Here is a 16,771-nt window from a genome sequence, read left to right on the forward strand (position 1 = left end):
CACACGTATACATACACACGTTCACTCTCTGTTAATCCATGCAGTTCACACACGTCTCCCTCCCTTAGTCTATTTAATTTCCAGGGCTGGTTTTACTTTCTTGCTGTATAACCACCTTGCCTCTTGTTGCTGTGCTCAGTTTTGCCATGATGTGTCACTTTTCAGCAACCTCACCTTGTTAGCGAGCTTGGCTGGTCCTCATACAGTTTTATTACGCTTACTCAGCTGTTTATGTTTCCGTTAATGGCCAACATATTAAAATGATTAGCGCCTGCTTGGTATAATTGTTTGATTGTACACCTAACTATATGCCTACAAAATCACAGACTTTGTGTAGGTCTTCCTAGAAAAAGTGATGCTGTTCTGAAGGCAAAGGGTGGCCACACCAAATATTTAAGGTATGTATTAGTCAGTTCAGCTGCACTAGTGTTCATATGACAGATATGACATTCCTTGACAGATTGGGCATCATACAAAAACTCTTAAGTGACAAATTTTTGTGGTTCATCTGATAAAATAAGTACTTCCCAAGGCTAAGAAAAACACATTGCTGATAAAACAGTCCCCACCTTTTACAGACTCTTAAGACTAAAATAGACATTGACAGCTGATAAAGATGGCATTTTCACTTTTTCTTGGTTTAAACCTAAGGCTTCTTATTTGAGCTTTCTGTATTTATATTTAGAGAGGAAGCAGCTAACCCTGTTGACAAATACTTCACTTTATCTTTTGGTGTAAAAAATTAAAAAAATCTGCGAGTACATGAAAATGTATGCGGTGTTCTCCATATTGAACACTGCTTCAGAATAATGGTAAAAAAATTAAAAAAGGTTAGGGTTTACTATTTATTTTAATTCTGAGCTTATTTCAAGAGGGTCGTCGTGAAACAAAAGAAGAATAGAAGGATTTGGGTTCCAAAGAGGGGCGTTTAGAAAGTATGATAATAATAATGTCATGTACCATGCTCCCTGCCCCCAGTTCTTTATACATACATGATATATGTTGCATAAAATAAAGATACGGTTGGATGAGTTTGGTGTGGAAGAACTTGACCAGAACCCTGACCTCAACCCCATCTAACAACTTTGGGGCAAATTGGACCAGAGATTGCGAGCCAGGCCTTGTCGTCCAACATCAGTGTCTGACCTCACAAATGCTCTACTGGATGAATGGGCAAAAAAACTCACAGAAACAATTTGAAATCTCGTGAAAAGCTTTCCCAGGGAGTGGAAGCTGTTATGGCTGCAAAGGGGGGGCAGCTTACATATTCATGTCTAAGTATTTAGAATGAGATGTCATCAAAGTCTCTGTTGCTGGAATGGTTAGGTGTCCAAATACTTTTGTCCATATAGTGCATATACATATACACATATATATATATACATATATATAGACAAATACACACGTCTTACCAGATCCTCCACTTTATTCCTTGTGGCCGTATATTGGGGGACCCGACTAGATTGCTGCTTCATGGGACAAACGAAAGATATGGACCTGTAAGAACGCTGGAGCTCTGGAGCAATTGTTCAGTATATGTGATCCACCGTTATTCCAGCCCTGACCATATATTTTATTGCATAACCTTTTGTTATTAAGAAGATGGTGCTATTCATTTAGCAGTTCCAGAGAAAGTACGGACAGCTGTGCACCGTGAAAATTTAAATATTGAGTTGTGTTGTCTGCGTTTAAAGTAGCTTGTGCTAGAAGATGGTTTTATTTAGTTCGCATCTTTTTCATTAGAAATAGTCATTTTTCTATTTATACTCAGTTTGCTGAACTACCACTCTTTTTCTTTAAACATCTTTCCTGCTTGTTTTAACATTTAAGTTCAGAGCTACAAATATTTGCAGTAGGTTTTATTTACAAGCACAAAAATGATAAAAAGGTCAGTTTCTGCAATTAAAAAAACAGGTCTAGGGCCAGTGGCCCACGGGACATTTCCCCCATGCGTCCTATAGCCAGTTCAGCCCTTTAAACAAAAATAAACAAAGCCAGAGCATTCAACAAGCGAGTAGACCATTAGGTAAATGGAAAAGAAGATACCATTTATTTTCGACATAACAAATACCGGTGCATGGATCTCCCTGTATACAGAGTAAAACCTCAACAAGCCAAGGATACAAATGTATATAGTGACAGGGGGTATAAATCCGAGACCCTCAAGATTGTAAGCTTGCAAGCTTATATATCGTTTTGTCTTAGTCTGTCAATTCTAGTCTTGTCATACCCCTTTCATATATGAATTGGAAGAAGTGCTGCGTACATTGTTGGCGCTATATCAATAAAAGATAATAATAATCAGCTAGAAATGAGCCTTGTCAAGGAAAGCATTCCACCTGGGAGATCCATGCCGAAACGCCCGTATTTGGGAAGAATTTTTTTTATTATTTCTGCTGGGGACCTTGTGTGTCCATATACGTTACTTAGATAATAAGTAAACATTTTACTGAACTTTACATAACCTGTAAAAGGACTGGAGGTTAGGAGTCATCCTATAACAATGAGTCCTTGTCTAAAAGAATAAATAGGCAGTGAAGATCGGTATATAAACTAGAGTGCTAGCTCCTGTCCTTTGGACAAAATCTGACAATCCAAAACCTGTTCTCACTTGCAAAGACTATGAGAGCACACGTGTTACATGTGTTACATGTAAATTGCGTATCAGAATAAAAGTGAATGTGTTTAATTAGGAACAGGTTGGCGAATTTAGATACAACTACTTTACAAGTGAAAGACTCGTGCTAGTTTGCCCTTTAGGCTTGAGCTCCATCTTATCAACATGTAAACAGGGACTGTTGATGTTGTTTATTCTATTTGGAATATTTACACTGCGTTTCTATTCATTAAATTCACCCAACCACTCGAGACTTAATGAGCTTGAAGGAATGGCCCAATGTCATACAGATTATACTGTCTAGTTTACACATCATACTTATTTGCATTTATATTTTTTATTAGAATGCACTTTGAGAGCATTGATAAAATGGCAAAGAAGTTGACAATTTTTATTTTCTGTTTTAATGTACAGTAATGGGAAAATGGAGGGAAAGAAGAAGAAGAAAAAATAAGAAGAAAAAATAAGGGTGTTGGTATCAGGGATGAAGAGAACTGTTATCAAGCCATTGTTTCTAGACTTTATGAAGTGTGGCAAATGTATTATGCACATGTGCCGCTAGCTTATTTTTGGTCTTGTTAGCCAAAGTTTTCTGGTGAATTCTAAGGAGCATTGGAAAGTTCTTCTTGTAACCAGGCCTCTGCCAGTCTTTACCTGACAGCCAGCAAAAACTTTACCACAAAAGTGTTGTTAAGTAGATCGTAGGGCTATACATACCATGATGTATAGATAAATAAAAATTCTGGAGTAACTTGGTTTTTAATCCGCTGCCCAAATGAAGTGTTCATAATCTGGAACTAATTGGGGTTGAGAATTAACTCTACTTTAAGACCAACAGTCTTGAAATCGTGCGCGCGGACACCTGCTGGATGCATGCTACACTCTTTAGCCGTCTAGACGTTATGTGACTAGACTTTTGCAGCACGCAGCTGTGTGCGTCCAGTAGGTGACTGCTCACTATGCACTCCATTGGCCACGCAAGTTGTAATAGAGGTAAGTAGGGAAGCCTAATAGGCGTCAGTCTACAGAGAATTTGCCCTGTGTGCACGATGACCAGTGTGGGCCTGTTTATGATAAAACTACAAATTATGTTACAAGTTACATATACCCGAATGATGTTTTAACCATAGGACAGCCTTGCCAAAGCAAGTACCAAATGTAGGTCCGGTATTGACTCAGGGATCAGAGTATTCCACTCCGTCACTGGTGACACAAATCAGATATTGTTCTGCAAAATGAAACACAGTGAGTATGGCTACAGTAGTTAATAGCCACAGGTTAAGGTAATAATTTTCACATGGCTCTTCCCAGTAATACTGAATGGTTAGCGACCACAGATATTGAGCAATCTAGTCTAAAGCCACTGGTGTAATATTATGTATATTCTATGCTAGTTCTGCATACTTTTGCCAAGATCTCAACTTCCCCAGGTACAATAGCCTATTACATTTAAACTTTTCTGAGACAATTACAAGTTAGTTCAAAAAAAAAAAAATTCATATAAAATAAACCTCCAACCAAGTTTAAATAAACTAATGTGGTCATTGTGAAACTTTGGTTGTCCAAAAAGAAATTTGTTGAAATAAAAACAAACAAAAAAAAAGGATTTTGTTATAAATGCCTCAAAAACATTAAAACAGGTTATCAGTAGAAATACACCATAAGCTGTTTTCTTTAGTATGACCCTCAATAGTAACTAGAAACACAGAGCCCGGTACGAAAATTGTCCTGGGGACCCCCAACTCCACAAAGCAACATGCCCCACAGAACCACCTTTGCCACCAAAACAGCTTGTGAGCACCCCCTTTGCCCCCAATCGGTGCCATCTTCCCCCCAAACAGCTAGTCTGTGACATCATTGCCCCTTGCTCCCCCAACATACACTCTGGCACAAATATGTAAACACACACAAATTTACACATTCTAACACACATACTTACTCATTCTCACACACTCCCTCACACACTACTCATGCTAACACACTCCATCTCACGCTATACTTACACATCCATGCTCACACAAACATACACATCCATGCCCTTTCAGAACATTTTTAAAGCGGCACAAGGAACACAAAAAAGTGGTCCCCAGGGTCGCCTAGAGAGACCGGCCCGTCGCAGTTGCAACCCCTGTAATTATGCAACCGAATTGAAACATAGAATTTGACAGCACATAAGAACCATTCGGCCCATCTATTCTGCTCATTTTCCTGTTGTAAAAACTGAAACCTAAATCAGTCCTAGATTAAGAAGCCATATGCCTATCCTATGCATGCTTATTCACTGTTACTGTATTAGTTGCTACCACTACTGTTGAGAGGCCATTCCAGTTATCTACCACTCCCTCTGTAAAGTAAAAATGTATTCTACATTTTATGAATATGTTATATCTACAAAGTATCAGTGACACCATTGTGAAAACTGCATATTCAAATTATAGCTGCAACAATTATAGCTGCAACAAAACAAATGTTTGTTATTTTTTATATCCTTTTATTATTATTTATATTATTTCTTTTTATTAAGCCAAATCCAATATACCTTTATAAATCAAGTCCGCTGCATATTTACTGGCTCTTTGCATGAACTTTTTGGCATTACATAACAAAAAGTTCACTTGGATCTCATAAAAAATATGATCATCTTAAAAGTATGTTTGAAAATTATTTGGCAATTACAGCGCATAAACTTCACCTCCCCCACCAAGATTATTCTTGTAAATTCTTCTGTATGCTTCCAGTAGACTGATATTTATTAAGGAAACGACCAGTGACTTTTCCAAAGCTTTTTGGCAATACATGAATTACTTTCCATGTAACCGTACACACCTTTCTCGTGAATCGGCTTTTGGCTCCAAATAATTTACTGGAACAAAGGCAGCAATTGAGTAACAGCGTGTAAGCACATAGACTGCATCCTGATTTCCATGTTTTGTGTTTCTGAATTATAAATTAGTGTGATTTCCTAACAAAGTTCCAACCCCATAGATGTGTTCAGTTGAAAGAACATTTGGGAAAATAGTATTAAGAGAAAAAAGTATTTTCAATATTAATTACGTTGATAAAGAAAAAGTAATTGTAAACATGCCTATGTATCTAGAACAAAAGAACATACCTCAGACGTGGAAGCAAGGTCAAACGACTCATCTATTCATGAAAACCTAGGATATTTTCTAAAGCAGAAGGCAGTTTGTTTGCCGAGGGCTGGAGAGCGGTACAAGAATGTTTGCAGGCAACAGTGAAGCATGGTGGTGGTTCCTTGCAAGCTTGGGTTTTCATTTCTGCAAATGGAGCTGGGGATTTGGTCAGAATTAATACTCAATGCTGAGGAGTTCAGGCAGATACTTCATGCAATACCATCAGTGAGGCATCTGATTGGCCCCAAATGTATTCTGCAGCATGACAATGAACCAAACATACAGCCCAAGTCATACAGAACTATCGTCAGTGTAAACAAGAACAAGAAACCCTGGAAGTTATGGTATGGACCCCGCAGGGCCCTGATCTCAACATCATGAAGTCTATCTCCAAGATGTTTGGAACAACCTACCTGCTGAGTTAATAAAAAAAAAAAAAACGCATGTAAGTGTACCTAGAAGAACTGATGCTGCTCTGAAAGCACAGGGTGGTCACACCAAATATTGATTTGATTTAGATTTGTCTAAAAACCAGAAACCTTTTTAGGCAAAGTCTGTAAGCAGCTTGTGTGTGAAGAGAAATTCAGTAACTAAACATTGTTGTTAAATAAAGGAAAAACCATTTGTGTACCAAATTCGAGGCTGCGCTAAACCTTGTCAATGACAAAGCTACTAAATCTACACACAAAATCTCAGATTTCTCCGTAAATTCCTTTACATGTCCTTCATACTTTGAAGTGGAGGTCTCCATTTGAAGCGTGGTTTACACTTATTCCTTTTGCTGAAATACCATACCAAACACCAAATTGTATCTCATACGAAAACAGCCCAGCCTTCATGTGTGGATTTAGGAGACAAATTGTTTTACAGATGCGGACACCAATAAATTATCTGCATGATGCTTCCTTGTCTTTGTTCTTTTTGCCCAGATTGATAGGTCTTCTTTCACATTTTCTTGTTCTGTAGAATACGTTTGTGCTTTAGAAACTCTCTCTCTCAAATGAGGCCCTCATGATATATAATCCCTTACAAAAAAATTACTGCAGTTTTTCTGCAGTTTTTTGGACATGAAAAAACTGCAATACTGTACTTTTACTGCAGTATTACTGCACGTTTACTGCAGTTTTACTGCATTTGTACTTCACTGTACTGCATTATTACTGCGTATTTACTGCGCTTTTTTTTTTACTGCAATTATACTGCATTGTACTTCAATGTACTGCAGCTTTATTGCAATTGTACTTCCGTACAAAAATAACTGCAGTAAAACTGCAGTACAGTGAAGTACAAATGCAGTAAAACTGCAGTAAATGTGCAGTAATACTGCAGTAAAAGTGCAGTATTGCAGTTTTTTCATGTCCAAAAAACTGCAGTATTACTTCAGAAAAACTGCAGTAATTTTTTCGTAAGGGATAATATAATATTCTCTTCAAAAACTGCCAGTTAATAACTGATGGGACTGTCTCCTGTGCTTGCCCTACTTCATACAAGAGTTATGTATAAAAGGAGTCATTCTGGTGCAAAGTGGAACAGTTTCCATAGCAACCAAGGTTGTACATCACACCACTTACACTGAGCTTCATACATTGTTCCCAGAGTGTTCTAAACTTTTTTCTGATAAAGATAAATGTCTGCTTAACTACATTATCAAGACTTACCATTAGTTTTCCATAATCATGTTCTATTTTTGTATATACATATATATATATATACACACACACACATATAAATATATATATATATATATATATATATATATACACACACACACACACACACACATATAAATATATATATATATACACACACACACACACACATATAAATATATATATATATACACACACACACATATAAATATATATATATATATATATATATATATATACACACACACATATAAATATATATATATATACACACACACACACACACATATAAATATATATATATATACACACACACACATATAAATATATATATATATATATATATATATATATATATACACACACACACACACACACACATATAAATATATATATATATACACACACACACACACACATATAAATATATATATATATATACACACACACATATAAATAATAATATACATATATATATATATATATATACGGTATATATATATATATGTAATTTCAAACAAGAAGCCCAATGGCCCGGTTACATGGAGATCTCCCCAACCGTCCTATTTGCGCTATGAAGGCCATGCCAGCTCAGCACAGCCTCCATATGCTTCATTAAAAGGTGCTGCATGCATGTATGATGTCATCTCCCAACATTCCCTTTCTTAAAGGAGCGCAACTTTTTATTGTATCTGTGCACCGGCCACGAAGTACGAGGTGGCTGCAAAGGTAAACCCATCACTATATATATATATATATAATATTACATATTTCTATATATAGCCCCCGCCAAAAAGAATAATTTCCTTTAACTGCTTCTTGCTTTAAAAACACTTGTTGCCTTGTTACATGAGTAAAATAAAGTAAAAAGAAAGACAGAATATACCAACAACTATACAACTTTATTATATAGATATATATTATATACATATAGCACAATCTGAACACATGACACAAAAAAATCCTGTACACTGCTATTTACAAGTGAAATTACTGTACAAATGAGAAACACACAAGCTTCTGGAATAATATACAAAAAGGACCTTGATCTCTGATTGTATTCATTAAACTTTGAACACTGAACTTTTTTTTTTTTTTTTACAGTTACAGCAGCATTCACAAAATAAGCCACACTTAAACTTTGGTCCGAAATGTTTGCAACTGTATTAAGTTAACAAATAACTACCATCTCTGGATTAAGCATTATTATACATAGCATAAGAAATGGACATTTGTGCACGTAGCTCACATTTTTAGTTCCAGTGTCACTATTACTACTAACTATTGCATGTGTACAAGGTAATAATATGCACAGACAAGCCCAGCTATGACATGTAATATTTACCGAGGCCAGTTCAGACTGCTACAGATTGAGCAAGAGTTATACCCCATTTGTTACAGTAGCATATTTCATCATCTTGAGAATAAGACACGGTCTTAACCCTTTAAGCCCCAAATAGCATGAAGCAAATGCGCCTTCCTCCTATTTGGCACTTGGCGTGAATGGGGAATATCATCCAGTGTGTACTGATTTCTATCCAATTCTTCACCATGCTGCTTTTCAGACCGTTTGCTGGAGATGCGTAAATAAATGACCTGTTTTGTGTATGCACGTGTGCACAGCAGGACGTCTTTTGTCTGGCCACAACTTTCCTCCTAGTTAACATGCCTGAGCTTCAAACAAAGACAGAAGCAGCAGGTTTTCCATCAAACAGCAGCAGTTCTACATATACTGATCTTAAATGCATATACATAGCCAGAAAGTGAAATGGCATGCAGATATAGTGTGCATTTTGAATTGCTTAGAATCATTAACAAAATGCAATATTTGAATTAATTCTTATTCAAGCAGATCATTAAACATATAAAATAATCTGGCAGTTAAGTATAAAAGGTTGGACAAAACTGAGGCACGGACAGAAATATAAATATATCAGTCTAAAATATACACCCATAAAAGGTTGTATGTGTGGTGGCAGTGAGCATTAACCATCAAGGCCCTTTGGTACTCAAATGGATTAAAAACAACCAAAATATAATATTAGGACTAGGAAATATATTCTATGCCGACTTTGGAAACAGGGCAGGACATAATTGCCCAAGACAACTGTCCTTAATTCAATGGCCAACAGGTTTTTTCTCTAGGTGCTCTGGGATTACAACCCAGATCAGCCGCACATCTTGTGGCAGTCACATGTTTACTAAACACCTCGCGTCACCAAAGCGTGCTAAGTCATTGAAGGCTACAGACACTTCAGGCACAAGGACAAATACCCAAACACGTATATTCCACTTAAGTAGAAAACGGAATGGTTGTTAAAGTTGTTTGTTTCTTTCCAGACTGTTTGTTCTGAAAATACATAAGCAACATCTAAAAAAAAAGCCAAAACCAGATGAACTTAGCCTCAAACTCAAGAGTTATCTGCTCCAGAATGTATTGCGAGTAGCTGCAAATATACCATGGACATTTCATTTGTAAGAGCCACAAGAAAGAACAACAACCCCACCACACAACATGTCTTTTCAATTGGCAAATCTCATTTACATCACCTTGGCAGGTGGAGACTTAATTCGATGCCTGAGGTCGCAGGGATCAAGCCAGGTTTGCATTTTAAAAGCACAGCTAATGCATTTGTATTATTAATCCATTTTGCAAATGTGGTTTGGCACCTTCAAAGAAGAATAAACAAGAGCATAGCATCCCAATACCAGGAGGTTTGGTTGGGTTTCCACCCTTGGACACTAGATTTTTGACAATTGTCAAAATATAATATAATATAATATATATATATATATATATATATATATATGTATATTGAATAGCATTAATATAAATATAGTACTGCTTTAGGGCAGGCATACGGAAACAACCAGAGCTGTAGAGCCTCTACTAATCTATAGAGACAATTGATTAGATTTACAAGGTTGCATCCTGCAAGGCACCCGTCATTTGAATACATGCGGAAGTCCACCTCATTTTGTCAACCTGCTATTGAAACCTACAGCCGGAGGTAAATCTGCAGCCCGACGATAGGAAGGGGGTTTAGTACCAAACAATAAACAGATATTTCTAGTTAACTCCTAGTTTTACAAAACCACCTGGATTATCTCTTCCACCATATTCGGCTAGTTGTTTAAAATAAATGTTAGCTTGGCTAGAAGTAATTCAAACCACATTATAAGCAAATAAGTAGAGAGACCCTCGCAGCGCATTGTCCCACCTGTGAACCAAACGTGTTTGCCCGAGGCAACTGCTTTACGAAGTTTACATTCCAAGGAAGTCGTGGGAGAATTTGACTAAGTGAAGAGCAGCTTCATTTAATCTTTAAGCCCACATACTAAAATACACACAATCGGACTTTGCTGATCAAAGTCTCTCATCTGCAAATAAGGCTAGGAAAAAAAAACAAAACAGCACCAGATTCCCACTGAAAGCCGAGAGACGGTCATTTCACAAACCCAAAAAGCTCTGGCGGACAGACGAGGTTATCTAATATAGTGTAAGCAAACACCAGCTGTAGCAATAAAGGTATTTCTGCCCATAGCCAATAAAGTGCATTATCTGGGGCCATTCCTTTTCAAAAGGTGTGAAAAATGGAGGCTAGACAAACTATCAAGAGATCCACAAGCCAAGAGATCTGCACAACATAAACAGTGATGGCTTCAGCTCCTGGTATGTGTTCAGAAAACATTATGCTGGGCGATGAAACGTATACATAGATCGTAATCCTGCATCGTAACCACGGCTAGCACAATCACCACAACAAAACCGTCGTCCTACTCAAGATAAAAATACTGAAACAAGTTAACCGTTAAATTATAGTTACTATAACTCTGTAAATAAACAAAAATGGTTTGACATCTACGATATATACATATAATATATATATATAAATAAAATGAGACCTGACAGGTTGCCCGACCAGGGGCATCCAGGCACAATTAGAATCCATCTGAAACAAAGCATTTCCAGCTTCAATAGGGTCAGAAAAAAAAAAACCACGCATGTTTGTTAATCATGATTCCCAATTGCTTTAACCAAAGAATACAACAGCAGGATTAACAAAGCTTTCCCGTTTTCACTTTTTGTATTGGCAAGCAGAATGTGGATAAACCTCAATAAGGAATCTTTTCAGTACCAGGCCCTCGAAAGATTTGCGAGGGGATTAAAAGGAAACAAGGCATCTGCAGAAAATGAATTGCAGGCACATTCAAGGTATTCTAAGTGCGCATTTAACCATTTCTATCAGGGATTAAGCAAGATGTTCACGTAAAGGCCTGATGGTTGTTGTTATTATTAGTGTTTAATATAGCGCCATCATATCCGGCGGCGCTGAACAATCTACAGACCATTAGTAACGAGCAAAATGACCACAGAATTTGCAGAAATGGTTAGAAAATCCTTCACAGGCTCTCATTGCATGAGATAGGCCGCACAGCCATAATATGCTGTTTTTCAATACTGCTTATATCAAGAATGGTAAAAAAAAAATCTAGGAAACCTACATGAGAGCAGAAATATGAAAGGAAAGAGAATAACCGCAGAAAATGAATAATGAATTTCCAACAATCATCCCAAATGCTGTTACTTAACTCTTTGCTAGCCACACTGGAAAAAGGAGTGCATTAATTCAGAGCAATTGATCCATTTGGCACTCAAGGTGTTAAATTTTCCCTAAAAAAGAGAATTACATGCTTTAGACATGGGGTGCATTACGTGCTTGCTTTCTAGCATTCGAATAGTTAACGTTCTAATGCAACACGACAATCAAGAACATGCTTAGACTGTTCACGTTCTTATTACACCGTATCGCGGTAACAATTTTCTACAATCAAATCCCCAAGACGACTGTTGCTGCCGCTGTTTCTGGTAGCACCAATCTGGTCTGCATAGAAACAGAATGTAAAAATAGTTTTCTGAAGTCCTTTTTATATCTCCTAGGCTTTTCCTTGAAGTCGGGCGTCATTTTGGATCTGAGGAATAATGGGAACTTTGGCACTATTATGAAATGAGGTAAGAAAAAAAACAGTGTGGTGCCAGTTTATACTGTTTAGTAATAAATCAAACTGCAGCCAAGAAGCTTTCCTAGGCCTGCCATGCAAGGGTCAAAGCCCCGTCCTGGTCGGAGATCTGGATAGACCTGTTGCAATAAGGAACCAGAATGACATTTTCTTCTTTGGCTGTCTTGGTATATTTTCCAGTGGTTGAAGAAACAAGATCAGTGGCCAACACCACAATACTTAATGTCTAATAGCCATGGCACAATACTGAAGAAGAAATGGGCTTCACACTTGGAAGCCCTGAATTTTCATGCACATTCCTGGTGTTACAATGTTCGGTGATTCAGGGCAGGTCGGGGGATCCACCACGTGCCTCCTTTGCTCGCTTGCAGCTATATAGCCACTTGATAATCCTGGCATTACGCTCGACTACTGAAGTGTTGTTGGTGCTTGTCGGCAGCTGCCCACTTAGTTGCTCGTCCTCCTGAAGACCCCCTGCGCTGCCTTCTCCGCTTTTGTGGCTGAAGCCACTCTCTGATGTGGCCACGCTAACACTGCGGATACGGTGCTGTTGCATTGCAAGATCTTGCAAATCTTCCTCAGCTGAGCTGAACCTTTCTTTGCCCAGCTCCTCGATCACTTCAGGTTCTAGTCCGCAATATTTAAAGAACGTTTCAAATTCTGAGAAAGAGCGTGAATAACGGGAGCTGATGTCAGACTGTGAGCGGTGAAGTCCAGTTCCGCGGAGGTCCTGACATTGTTTAACCATGGGCTTCTCCTCTCCATCAACTTTGGTCTCTGCAAGGGAAAGGGGCACAACCATTGTCTTCTCCCTTACATTGCCCTGAAAGAATCTCCTCACCAAGCTGGCACGTGTTTGTTCAATAATGCCATCCCCTCGACTCTTCTGACGGTAGATGACCAAGGAGTCTGGGCGCATCTGTCTCTTGCCACTGCCTCGTCGGATTGGGGCTCCAGGTTGATTTGGAGTAGCTGCAATTTGGGGTCTTGGGTGGTTTGGTGGGGATAAACCCTCCGGCTGACTTTTCTTACAGCTGCTGCCCTGTGAGCTGGCACCGCTGCTGCTCTCTGATGCGGAACTGTCCCGGGCATTGTGTTGGCTGCCAGAGCTGCTTCCCCCAGAGGTTACCTGGTGGCTCTTTACATATTTCGCCTTATCTGCTGCCAACCTTTCCACTGCGCTGAGGGTGGCCCTTGGTGTCCCAGTCTCCATCTGCCGACGCAGATATTCAGGGCCCCTGGTCAGTAGCCTGATGGGCACCACAGGGCTGTGGTGCTGCAGCTCAGAGATAGGCTGCATCCTCACTGCATTCATGATTTCTGTGGGCATAGCACCCTTAGGTGCTGAGCTCTCACCTTCAAAAAAAAGAGAAACTCTGCTATAAACAGCGATGCAGCAGATAGATTCCCACAGCTGCCTGGATACTGCGGATCGATGCCCGATGAGGAAGAATCGCTGTAATGATTATATGTATATCAGCAGCAGGTTACCCGTAGGGATCGCGGCACTGAATGGTATGGCCCAATCTCTGCTCCAGAAAGTCTGCCTCGCGGTTACAATCAGCAGCTCCCCCGTATACGTGCTTGAGTCAGTCTGTCTGAACGGTGTGTCGCACACTCCTGTCTAATAGTCACAGCATATTCATCCTGCTGCTCCCACATTGACCAATCAGAGCTCAGGAGGGGCAGTGAGTGCGTTCCGTGGGGAGGCGGGGCCAGGCTGCACACTCCGTGCCCTGCAGCAAGGACGGGTCTCCGTGAGGCGCTGCCGTGTTTGTTTAGCCTCGCGCGTCTCCTCCTCTCCTCTCCGTGATGTCAGTCACGGGGATAGACTGTGGGCAGACAGGAGTGTGTGTGAAAACCCGCGTGGGACATAATTAGTTCCAGCAGAAATCACTGGAACGTCGCCGTGTTATTACTTGACAATAACACCTGTTATTTTGAAATCATTGTTGCGCATATAGGGGCTGTCTACGGTGTCTAGCAGCTTCATGTCCTGGGGCAAAGCTTTCCAAACACACTACGTCACCCGCACTTCCACTCCTCCTGTAGTGCAGCTTTCTGCTACCTGGGGCTCACCGGCTTCTGCTGGACTACAACTCCCATCATCCCCACTATCAATACGAATGAGACATACTTAAGCGTGTTGCATAGCGTCCATTCCATTAGATTGATTTATATAGCGCCAGCGGAATCCTTGGCATACACCTGACCGACAAGAAATGCTGTTAAATATCTGATTTCTATATCTATATGCATATATATTGTAAGCTAGCGAGCACGGCCATCTTTACCTAATCTATCAGTTTGTCAATTCTACCTTTGTCAGAGCCTTTGAATGTATGTAGAATGCTATATAAATTAGAGATCATATATATATATATATATATATATATATATATATACACATACACACACACACACACCAGCGGGTTGGGACCTGTAGTAATAGCCTACTATTTACCTTTTATATTTTTCAAATTCATCGTAAAATATTTGTTTCGATAAGTTATTCATTAAACATGAATTTTAAAAGAATTGCATACCAATTGTACATGTATGTAGATATGAAGAGCACTAGTATATATATATATACGTTTTTACCAATTTTGCCTGTTTGCTTGTGAAACATTGCTTTATTTAGTAGTAAGTTATTATATATATTCTTTTAGCCAACCTATATCCATGGAAGGAATTTCATAATATTATTACTACTACTACTACTAATAATAATTGTCCTCATTTGCTTCTCCTGGATCATTAGCTCACGTCTTGGTGGTATGTATGCAGTGGAGCTTGAAGACATAGACATCCGTATGACCCAAACAGGCAATGTTTATGTCTTCAACAATTCTGATCAGAAACTGTGATTATCTAAAAAAAAAAAAAAAAAAAAAAAAATCTAATTTGTTCCTTAATAATGGTGTATTATGTGGGCTTTATCCACTGAACAGTGAGATGCCGCGAGAAGGCAAGTCTCATTTTAAAGCACCAAGTAAGATATATATAGAAGGTCAGCATGGGCTTTGTTTTAAGTGAAGCAGGGCTCGCGATTAATCACATATAATTAATGTTGAGAGGGAATGGTTCACTTTAGCTTACCCCTAACTAACCTTTAATGGGTGACACGTGCCCAAGTCTCACCAGGACAGCCCCAGAATAAAGAGCAAATTCCAAACCCAAACAAGAGACCAGGAGACGGGTGCTCAGCAGGGTCACATAACACAAATGTCACGTGACCACCTACTTCTAGCGGCCTTGTGCAATATTGAGTCTTCCCTGGGATGGGTGCCTAAAAGAGGGAAGTGTGTGTGATTTAAAGGTCTCTTTGATATTTGCTTAGTGATAACCTCACCCCACTGCTTTTCTGCTCTGTTTCATATGTATATTGTATATTATCATGTTACTAATACAGATTATTTTTTAATAAAATATACGGGCTCTCTTCTCATATGGCTGGTTGCATATTTTAGAACATATACTTCTTTTATTTGGTGCCCCTGGAATTTGAAGTGGTTGCTCTGTAAAAGGGTATAAAACTTTTCTCTTTTGAGTAATTTATTTAAAATGTTGTTTCGAATATTTACGCTATGGAGTAAGTACCCTGTTGTTTTTTTCCCATAGTGATAGACATCTTTAATTACATATCTTATCATGAACATCAAGTATGCAAATACACCTGGCATGCTGCTTCCAAGCTGGGGGAGGGGGTTCCAAAGAGTATTCTTGCCTGGGGTGCCATTTGGTCTAGGTCCAGCCGTATCTTTAGAATTTGTATGTTGACGTTTCAAAAAATAAACAGGGATTTTAAGTGTTAAATACGTAAACTGGTGCTAAATAAGTAAGCTGATCAGTGTAAATAGAGTTAATTGTTTCACTAATTTTGATAAACATGTTTACAAAAAGGTATTGATTGGTGCTTGTTGTTTTATATATTAAACCCTTGTTTATCTAGTCATATGCATTGCAATGGGCCGGGGAACAAACTATGTATCCCACCCGTCTGACACTGAAAAGGGTTAATTTTGCATTTCTCAGCCACACTGTGCCTCAGGGCATGTCATAGTCAGATATGGTTTAAACAAGATCTTGTTCATGTGTGTAATCTTATACTTCAGTCAGGCCTTCTAATCAGGTTTTTTAGTAGCACAAAGTCTGAACATCTGCTCTAGGTTGAAAAAAAAATCACATCTAACCACCTATGGTTAGTTCGCCACATTATGGTTATGATTAAGTTTATATTGGGCATCTAGTGCATCCAGCTATTGTTAAATGTAGCCATGGGTCATTTGGTCTGATGATGATGCCAAAGCCGTTGGACCAGTGAGTGACTGCTTCTGGATTTATGA

At 38.7% G+C, this 16,771-nt stretch overlaps 1 protein-coding gene across 1 annotated transcript; it reads right to left on the minus strand.

Annotated features, from left to right (window-relative positions):
- Positions 1 to 12,143: 12,143 nt before the first annotated feature.
- FAM110C (family with sequence similarity 110 member C) lies at positions 12,144 to 14,014 on the minus strand. The gene has a single exon (XM_053461019.1). The coding sequence runs from the start codon at positions 13,750 to 13,752 to the stop codon at positions 12,745 to 12,747; it is 1,008 nt and encodes a 335-aa protein (XP_053316994.1). The 5' UTR covers positions 13,753 to 14,014; the 3' UTR covers positions 12,144 to 12,744.
- Between the last annotated feature and the right edge of the window lie 2,757 nt (positions 14,015 to 16,771).

The sequence above is a fragment of the Spea bombifrons genome, chromosome 3, assembly GCF_027358695.1.
Source record: "Spea bombifrons isolate aSpeBom1 chromosome 3, aSpeBom1.2.pri, whole genome shotgun sequence".
Classification (NCBI taxonomy): Eukaryota; Metazoa; Chordata; class Amphibia; order Anura; family Pelobatidae; genus Spea; species Spea bombifrons.

What these genes read in the sequence shown, in the direction of transcription:
- FAM110C (XM_053461019.1), bottom strand. Translation starts at nt 13,752, where the DNA reads ATGCCCACAGAAATCATGAATGCAGTGAGGATGCAGCCTATCTCTGAG.